General features: G+C 34.7%; 1 protein-coding gene across 1 annotated transcript; it reads right to left on the bottom strand.

The window, feature by feature from the left end:
* Positions 1-356: 356 nt before the first annotated feature.
* On the bottom strand, positions 357-9,717 carry LOC144844246 (HAUS augmin-like complex subunit 3). The gene is made up of 14 exons (XM_078701055.1): positions 9,619-9,717; positions 9,054-9,234; positions 8,547-8,657; positions 7,987-8,070; positions 7,665-7,776; positions 7,144-7,323; positions 5,065-5,210; positions 4,665-4,790; positions 3,794-3,974; positions 3,422-3,574; positions 3,009-3,102; positions 2,694-2,850; positions 1,483-1,657; positions 357-1,086 (listed from the first exon to the last, which is right to left on the bottom strand). Exons 2-14 carry the CDS (start codon positions 9,230-9,232, stop codon positions 958-960), a joined length of 1,827 nt encoding a protein of 608 aa, XP_078557181.1. The 5' UTR covers positions 9,233-9,234; positions 9,619-9,717; the 3' UTR covers positions 357-957.
* Positions 9,718-10,128: the final 411 nt, after the last annotated feature.

Genomic DNA, 10,128 nt, shown 5'->3' with positions numbered 1-10,128 from the left:
GAAATTTCTGTTCATTATGAAGAAAAAGATTTTTCAAAATTATTGATTGATGAATACACCATTAGAGATGTAGCTAAAGGTGTTTACTGGATGAAGAGGTATCAAAAAAATAAAACAGTACTTTCATGTATCGAGTGATTTCCTGAATAAAGGGTCTTTCATATCTGTTCCGGTCCGGCGGCCCTTGGCAAATCAAAACTAACGTCAATGTTTCTCTCCATGCAATATGTGCATAGCCGCGTGAAAACGGAACATTGACGTTCATTTTGATTTCCCTGAGCCTCAACAGAACCGTGCCGGAATACATTAAAGGAGGAAGTGTACTCTTTGGTCTTTTACAGTATGTATAGTGTCCACAGAGAGCTGGTCAATAAAATTGTACAACAAATACTACAAGAGACTTTACGTATACAGTATGACGATTTTATTTGTACAGTTATAGGTATTGGTGTCTTTGAAAATCATTCTAAAAATCTACAAACAATATAAATTATGTACAATAATACATGATGCACATTTTTGATATCTAAAATATACAAATGATATATTCATTTATTGTTCACTTAAGTTCATCTAATTTTGAAAACAAATGATTTCTGTGGCTGAAAAGAATTTTGATTTAGAGAGATGAATATCACATTTCATTCTATAATCTTTAGTAGTCTGTTTAGGCCCATAATACTGTACTTATCCACAGTGTCTCACCCTTTTTTTCAATGCTACTTAGAACACTACTTTAAGCTACAGTAATAATTGTTCAGCAAAATGAAACTAGCCATTTAATATTCCACCAGCTGTGTTAGTAGCTGTTGTGTTAAATGTGTTCAATAGTCTATCATCTCAACCTGGTCTGATAAGAAGTCATTTTCTTCAACCATCTGTGCTTTTAATTGATTTTTTTTATATCATCTATAATCCCAACCTGGTCTGTGAAGAAGATGGCTTTTGATTGTAATTTTATTCAACCATCTGTGCTTGTAACTGATGTGTTAAATCATCTACAGTTCGTCTCAACTTGCTCTGGTCGGTGAAGAAGCTTGTATAGAGAGTTCTTTGCTTGGCTAGTAATGGATCCTCATGCAGTAACTGCAGAAAAACAAAGCATATGTTATTAGAATTATTGTAAGGACTTGTGGCGCAGTGTGTTGGATTACTGATCGTGAGATCGTGACTTCAAATCCAAAGTTTGTTGCATTGCTTGTATCTTTAGACAAGTCAACACACTTTATTTTCCTCTCTCCACAAGGTGTATAAAATTGGTTACTGGGATAGGTCAAAACACAACTGCGCTGATTACTAGCTGCATTATGTGAGTATGTTTCCAGACGAATTTGATCCAAAACATTACCGGAGTAATAATGTGAAGCGCTTAGAAGCTTTGTGCATTAAGCGCTATATAAGATCACTAGACCTCAACAGTGTTGGAACAGGTGTGAAAGACTCTTAAAATTGGTGCTAAAGAATTTAATAAGATAAATGTACCTTCTTCTTGCTACTGTACTGTGTCATGACATCCAAAATGTTTTTCTCTAAACTCTTTAAGGCCATGTCTAGTTGGTTTATAGCACGAATGATGGGCTGAGGGCTTAGTACAGGCTCACCACCATTAGCTGACCCTGAATATACAAAATCCTCACAAACCTTCAGGTTACGTTCTCTGCAATGGTGAAAAATCGATTTATCAAATGATTTAACAAGTAACTAAATTGTGTTTGGAGGTTAAAAAGAAATTTTTGGTTATATACAGTACTTATTTATTCTTTATACTGGGTAGCCTCTTCAGTCAAAGACTGTTCTCCCAGAGGGCCCAGTGTATAGTATAATACTATGATGAACTAGTACACTGGAGTGATCCCCTAGAGTTCTTTAAAGTTCACATGAACCAGATGTGTACACTGGACCTACGGTTTATAGTCCTTATTCGAGAAGACTTGTTCTACCACCAGAACTATGGAGGAAGCCTCGAACCATTGCTGATGTTATGACTACGTATTATGGTTCCACTGTCTTAACCGCTCGGCCACTCAATCACTAAACTAATTTTTGACACAAAATGTTGAGGAAATGAAAGTGAGAATGAGAAAAAGCTGCCCCAACTAAGATTCAAACACGGAACATTCTGCTTGATACGCAGATGCTCTATCTATTAGACCACTGGGGCTGTCATGGTATTGTTCAAATTTTATTTAATAGCGACTCCCACACCATTGGCATGGAATGGCAGAACAGCACTAGTTCTCAATTGTACACACAAGGAACAGTTGTACGTGATTGACATGTCATACATGACTTGTAGAGAGCCTGCAAAAGAGCGGTGTTAGTGTTCACGTTGGGTTGAAACGATGTTATGTTAAAGTGTCCAATAAACCTTTCACTTTACTGATTATACAGTAGTTATTTGTCTTTGTATATTGGAGTCAGTAAAATCAGTATCAAATTGATACGACCTCATAATACAGTATGTATGATATATATCAAATTTAATTCTTGGAACCCTAACTTAACTAATAAAATCAAAATTCATACAGTTCTGTTAATTTTGAATCTTGGTCAGTGTTGGTGGAAGACAGAGAAGCTTTAAGACTAGTGAGGTTGCTTACGAGGTGTTTAGCGCCCTCAATCAGACTTTCATATGTCAAGAAAAGTTGCTTTTTCGATTTTTCTAACTTAACTAATAAAATCAAAATTCTTACAGTTCTGTTAATTTTGAATCTTGGTCAGTGTTGGTGGAAGACAGAGAAGCTTTAAGACTAGTGAGGTTGCTTACAAGTTGTTTAGCGCCCTCAATCAGACTTTCATATGTCAAGAAAAGTTGCTTTTGTGATCGTTCTTCACTTTCCGGCGAATAATCTGGAATTAAATTTAAAAAAATTCCTAATTATTTATTATATTCATTATTATATTTTTATTTAATGCTTTAATATATTATAATGTACAGGAATTAGAAGAATCATATTTACAACTGCAAGGTAATAATGTGTATAATACTGATAAAACAAAGTTCATACTTAAAATTTGATGCATTCTGGTTACAAAGAGATCTCTGGAATCAATTGTTGCTCTAGGTATGGGAGGCTGCAGACTGGGATCACTAAGTAATGTCTATACTTGGTTAAGGTATGTAAGTAAATAATAATGTTCAATATTAATAAGACATGACATGGAACTAACTTTGTCAGGGCATTAGCTCAACATAAATACTTACAGTATGTAGAGCTGTTTATACCTAAAGTCTCTATTTGCATTAAAATAATATTAAACAGGCTTAATAAAAAGAGTTTTTTGTTTTCCCTCCTTCCTTTAATTGCCGTACTTGATACTATTAATTTTGCAATGATGGTTTTTATTTTCTGGCCTTGATTTTATACCACTATTGTTAATAATTTATTTATGAAGTGAAATCTACATTGTAAAAGAATACAATTTGATCTTTATGTTTGTTCACGTCTGTGTCAAGGAGGTCCCTGGAAGCTGTAAGAAGCCTGTGTGTTTCTCTTAAAAATGCAGCCTCTGTCTCAAACGCCATGCTTAGAAACTCATGTCGTGCCCTCTGAACTGTCAGTTGGTTTATTACCTGAAAAATGCAAGTTGAAAATAATTAATAAACAATTTGAGATGCGCTGCAAAATGAAATAGAAGCATTAACAGATTTGATACTGTATTGGCATGAATGAGTGTAGTGAAGGCTTCCTGTAGTTTTAAATCAGCTTTTTTAGGCATAGTGATAAATGCATTACTCTGGTAGGTTATTTCCATTGGCATCTTACAGATTTAAATTATAAATTCAAATTACCTCATCCTGTTTCGAGGTGAAGTATTCTTGTCTAGCAATTTTTAGATTGTAATCACCAAACAAAATCTCAGTCTGCTGCAAGGCAGCGTTCTTCTCAGTAAGCTCTGGCAGCGTATCTGCTAACGTACATGCTTGCCGACTAGCTTGCGCAAGACTCTTCTCAACATCATGTACACGTTGACTGTGCGTCATATAAAAGAAACAAAGTTACCAATACGATAAGGAGTTTTGGATTTGCGACGACCGAGGACCAATGGCCAACCGATGACCTGGAAACTAGCAAACCCGTGCTGAGGTGTGGAGCGAGGAAACATGTCTGATGCGTACAATGAAACAAACATAATTTGTTCGTCGCAAATCAAAAACTCTCCAATGATCTGACATTTTGGACTAGGATCTAGTTACTGTACGTCATTCATTACCTGCCAACAAGGATATTCATTCACAATGTTCAATAGTACCAAAAGAAATGGGTGCTTGTCAGTTTGGATACAATTTACATGTACAGACAAACATAACAGACATCATTCATGAACAGAAACAACTTGAAATCCAATATGTACATAATAATAATAATAATATTAAAAAAAATAATCAACATGGGTCGCCACAACCAGTCAGCACCTCCGATGTTTTTCTTCATCTTGATTACTTGACACAGGCAGATTCATTAAACCTAAGCTCTGTCTACACTTTCAAACTAGTTTGACAAAAAAGTGTGATGTGTCCAAATATCGTAGTGATGTGCCCCAAATATGGTAGTGATATGCCCAAATATGGTAATGATGTGCCCAAATATGGTAGTAATATGACATCATCATGTCCATATAAAGTTTGATAGTGTAGACAGAGCTTTCTTTCTTCTGTATACCTAAGTTCTGATGTGAATGTTCGTGTGTCCATTGAATTGATTAAGTGGTGCGCCCTCTCACAGGCTGCTTGCAGTCGAGTCTTTTCAACTAGTGCTTTCACATACTGCATCTGACTTGTTGGATAACTAATTTGAAATACATTTTATTTTGTTATTCTTTTCAGCAAAACATTAAACTACTTTCAATAAATTATCTATTATAATTATATTATAATCATGAAACATTCCTTATTCAATGCAAAATGTGCAAAATAGATCAAATAATGTACTTGTTTTGTAGTTACGAATATGACTGGTGATATTCGTCCACACGAATACGCTTTATGAATATGCTGTGTAACGTCGTATCCATTTCGTAGGATTGCGAAACCTCCCTAATGACAAACTATATGGAACTCACAGTGCCTGTAATCGTGCTACTTCTTTGCAGTTACTTGCTGTTATATGTTCTTTCTCCCCTTTCAAAACCAATGTTGATGGGTCACTAAGGTCAAGTAATTGATACCAAGATGCTGGTGAATCCTGACCAGTTATACCGGTTATTCCCTACAAAATATTTTTTTTTTTTTCATTTTTTTTAATGTTGCTCAAATATATATTGCTATATATGATTTATACATTTAGTAACTCTAATCATACTTGGATATTAGTAAAGCTCTGTCTACACTATCAAACTTTATGTGACAAAAAAATGTGATGTGCTCATATACGGACATGATGATGTCATATTACTACCATATTTGGGCACATCACACAAGCAAGTTTGATAGTGTAGACAGAACTTTAGTTATTTCTCAAAATTAAAACTGTAACAGTATACTGTATGTTTCGTATTACAGTAATGTGTTGCCGTCAAAATTTAAAATTGACTGCAATTATATTTCATGCTCTTTAATTCGTTTGCAAGCTTTTTTATGCAATAATGCATATACAGTGGGGATGTAGCTTGGTGGTTAACATGCTTTCCCTCCAATCTCAAGGTCTGGGGTTCAATCAAAATCCTGACCTAGTGCCAGGCTTGCAACTCACGACTCCTTCAACTCCACTCCTTAAAGGAAAGGAACAACCTAATATTTTACCTAACTATTATAAAAGTAACCCTACCAACTTAATATTCAGAACAATTTATGTTTAAATCGGATTTGTAGTTTTCTAGTAAACAGGATTTTAAAGCTGTTTTCAAGACATTTGAAAATCGCCATCTTGTGCTCATGGCAGCCTGTTTGTGACGTCAGAGACGGCCGACGAACATTTTAAGATTCGCGGGTGCATTCAGCGCTTCTATTGGCTAAGCGAATCCGCTAATATGATTGGCTAATAACGCGACATGCGGTCATGCAGGACGGCGATGACACGGTATGAGCATGCGCTGACTTGGTAAACAAACCTTCGATCGATCTTTTCTTCTGCAAGCCAATTCGTAAATCTTTCAGCTATTGTTAATCTATTGTTACTTTTATTGCCTAGCTGTTTCAAACGGGATTTGGTAGAGGAATTAACTGACAAACCTTCCAAACGGAGGCTGTTGGTTGACGATGCAGTGTCTACTTTATTTTTGTTCAACACGAGTTCTAGGCCTAGTGTAAGGCATACAGTACAGATACACTGGCCGCAAGTACACCATTCTTCGACGGCTTGTTATGCTCGAGAATGTTCTTTTTTCATCAGCACGATGCAAAACTAACTCTCTTTCTATATATTCTGGTTCCAAATTTTCTGAATTATAAAAACTCCAAGCCATATTCCGAAAATATTAAGTATGTTAGGCTATTTAATTGATTTTATTTATGGTTATATCCCGAACTTCCATATTGAAATACTGTACTAAGACGATGGACGCTTGGATTTGCTTGAATGCGTCCACCTAATCTGACGTCACATAATTGCTCTTAACCTGTCAAAATGGCGCTGTTCAATTTCCGATATGTTGTCATTTAAAAGTCTATTTTTTAACTAAATTGCTTACTATTGTACCTTGAACCATTGTAATCATGTTTTTATTACATTTATCTATAAGCACAGTGGCACATTTAGCCCAGGGTGTTCCTTTCCTTTAAGCCTCAAATGAGACTTAATTTATAAGCGCAATAAATTAATAAATAGTTTATCCATCCTGTATGAAAATTATTATCTATCTACTATTATCTTCTACATAACAAATTAAAATTATATCTGTTGCAGTAAAAAAAGAACTGTTTTACTACAATAGAATAATTTTGACACAAACCAAACCATAGACAATGGCCCCTTCCTCTTTTAGTTTACAAAAATGAAAATGCAAAATATAGGATATTAGTTCAGCTTAAATTTAATTAAATTTTTATGGCCCACCATACTTCAAAATCCTGGATTGACTGCTGCAACCAGCAAAGAAAAAGATGTGACATTAAAAGTGTAATGTATATTGTGTTTAATACATCTAAATGGCTAAAGAAATTTTACATCAATCATACAATGAATCAGGAAATTATCAAATTACCTCAAAGAATTGTTTCTTTGTGTACTTGGTCAAGTCTTGAGTAAAATGTTCCTCTGCCCGACAATAATCTTGCAGAGAAAGATGCGACAAGAACATTGCGTCGTTGGCATCACCATCACAGGAATATTCCATGCTTACATCATTAAATGCTTTGCTAAGATCCTTCAGCGCAGTGTTCATCTATAAACAAATTATTGTTTTGTTTTATCTTTAGTATGGCATTAAACCAGGGGTTCTCAGCAGTTTTCTACCATGCATAGCTTTTAAGGTTTTGATTAGGAGAAAGTTTATAGTGAAAAACAGGACAAGCAGTAGGACCCTCCCGTGTGCCTCTGGTGGGGGTTTCCCCCACCCTGGAAGCTGGTGAGAACCCTTGCATTAAACAATTGTACAATGATGTTTAACAATTATGGTTGATAACAATGTAATCGTAAAAATTAGAAGGAATGCCTACACTTTAAAAAGTTACAGTAGTATACACTGCAAGAAAAATAATCAAAATATGATAATTAATATTTTACCTTATTGTTATCAGAATGGATCTGTTCTATACTTCTTTTGTAACTTTTCTTTGCATTTGCCTCAATCGCACCCAGTTTGGTGATCTTATGTTGTCTTTCAGTGTGATGTATGCTACGAATATTATAAAAATAACAATAAAGATAAAGAAAAAGTTATTTAATTTTGTAAAAAAAAATAAAATTATATTTTGTCGCTTACAAAAAGACAACATAAACAAGAATTTTTCTTAAAATTACGGTAAAAAATGTTTCTTTTTTTGGGGACAATACTGTATATCTATTAACATAACCACAGGATTTTCATTTTAAAAAACAAACAAACCTCAGTCTGTTTCGCTGTTGTATTAGAATCTCTTTCCTTTTTTTAGTAGATTTAATGTCACTTTGTAGTTCAGCAATTTCTTTCCTACAAATAAATTTTAAAAAAATTTGTCAATTCTTTATCATATCTTTTATCACACACAGAACTAGAATTTCAAAGTTAATTTTCTTCCATATTTATTGAACAATGTTACAAACTAACTCCTCCACCTTTTCCTTTTCTAACTCCTCCCCTTTCCCTTTCTAACTCCTCCCTCCTCTCCATTTCTAACTCCTCTCCTCTCCTTTCTAACTCCTCCCTCTCTCTATTTCTAACTCCCTCTTCTCCATTTCTAACTCCCCCCTCTCCTTTCTAACTCCTCCCTCTCTCTTTTCTAACTCCTCCCCTCTCCATTTTCTAACTCCTCCCTTCTCATATTTCTAACTCATCTATGTCTCCTTTTTCTAACTCCTCCCCCTCCCTTTTCTAACTCCTCCTCCTACCTTTTCTAACTCCTCCTCCTCCCTTTTCTAACTCACCCCCACCTTCTTTTCCTCAAACCACACCCATTTTTTACTTACTTAAGTTGTTCTTCTGTCAGATCATCCTCTTCAATGCTGGTGGAGCTTTGCAATGCTTGCTCTAACTGTGCTCCTTCAAGAATCCCTCCTGCTTCCTTCAGAGCAGAGAATCTGAAATATGTACAGTAGGTGTTCAGAGGTGAATTGTAATGGTTCTGCAAAATAACATCCTGGTTGTTTAAAATTATTATTAATTTATATAAGATATGTCATTTATAGTTCCTGGTTAAATGTAACTGTTTATTTTGTCTTTTTTATATATAGGCTAATTATAACTTTTAAAACTACAAAATAGCCTAGGTATTCACAATGTTTGTTTGAATTATTCATATTATTATTCATGGATATTCTGGGGGAAAATACATTTATATATCTTTAATCTATTCTAATGCTGCAGGTTCTAATATTTTGTGGTTTATTATCAAGCAGATTTAGGGAATAATAAATATGTTATATCTAAGGGTTATACACGGTCATGATACATAATTATTTTCGTTAGGCACTTACTCTGTCATTTCTTTTGAAGTAATTATTAACGATGGATTAACATTGCTACAAAACCAATCAAGGAATGGCAGAACTGCCTCGTCTTCACACATCCATTCAAAATCTTCTGCCTGGATTTCATGTGATCCTCTATAACCTAAACTATTAATGATTTCCACTACTTTTTTGCCAATTTCCATAGCTGTCTGTGGATATTAAAAAAAATCACACAAAACATTATTTATTATTATAATAGAGGCTTAACTTATTAAATACTAGGACTATTACTAGCTTTGTAACATGTATGTAGGCATAGTGCTAGCTAGGCCCTCTACTCTAGTTAGGCCTATTCGGTTTAGGCTAGTCTAACGGCTCTCTAGTTAACCTAGACCTAGTAGTCTAGGAGGTAGCCAGTGTACCGGTTGGGACATGCCCGACTCATCAGGATGACACCCATGCTACGACTACTCAGCCTTGCTTGGTACTTTGGTAGGCCCTAGTCTAGAGGCCTACCTAAGGATGCTAGGTTAGGCCTACCTACAGTTAGGAGTATCTAATAAATAAGAATAGATTATAAGAAGTTTACTAGCCTTAGATAAGACTTAAATTGGAGGCCTAGGCTACTAGCCTAGATTTCATTTATTTATTTTTGCCGCTCGGCGGAGTCTCTCCCGGTGGTACGCCCTCTATAGAAAAATGTAAAAACAAACTCTGTATCTTGAAAATTATATCCTTGCGTTATATCTTTGTCATTTGTCACATTAATGTCGCATAAAAGTTGAAAAAAACACCCCTGTAATTTAAAGCAAAAATAGTCTGTTCGAAAATTATTTTTGGTTAGTTTTCCCTGAAAATCATTATATGGAAAGTGAATAACTATCAACTGCAAAACTGATATCTATTCAAGTATGATTTTATTCATCTTCCTGCATGTTTTTGTTGAAGGACTACATTTTTAAAGATCTTCATATTCTTTACCCATATATATTATTATTAGACTTTAAAAAACATTGAACATAAGTTTAAGTGATAAACTTAGGCTTATGGTAAACGTCTAGTTTGTACTTGGCACAACATTAAATGACGAACATTTTGT

The sequence above is a fragment of the Antedon bifida genome, chromosome 6, assembly GCF_963402885.1.
Source record: "Antedon bifida chromosome 6, ecAntBifi1.1, whole genome shotgun sequence".
Lineage (NCBI taxonomy): Eukaryota > Metazoa > Echinodermata > Crinoidea > Comatulida > Antedonidae > Antedon > Antedon bifida.
Note: the sequence above shows the minus strand (reverse complement) of the source record. Positions and strands in the feature narration are given on the sequence as shown.

Bases quoted from the DNA above. Each gene is read 5' to 3' on its own strand.
- LOC144844246 (XM_078701055.1), bottom strand. From the start codon at position 9,232: ATGGAAATTGGCAAAAAAGTAGTGGAAATCATTAATAGTTTAGGTTAT. The intron at 8,071-8,546 runs GTAAGTAAAAAA...ATTTATTTGTAG, and splicing joins CTGACAGAAGAACAACTTAA to GAAAGAAATTGCTGAACTAC. The intron at 1,658-2,693 runs GTAAGAATTTTG...TCACCATTGCAG, and splicing joins GATTCAAAATTAACAGAACT to AGAACGTAACCTGAAGGTTT.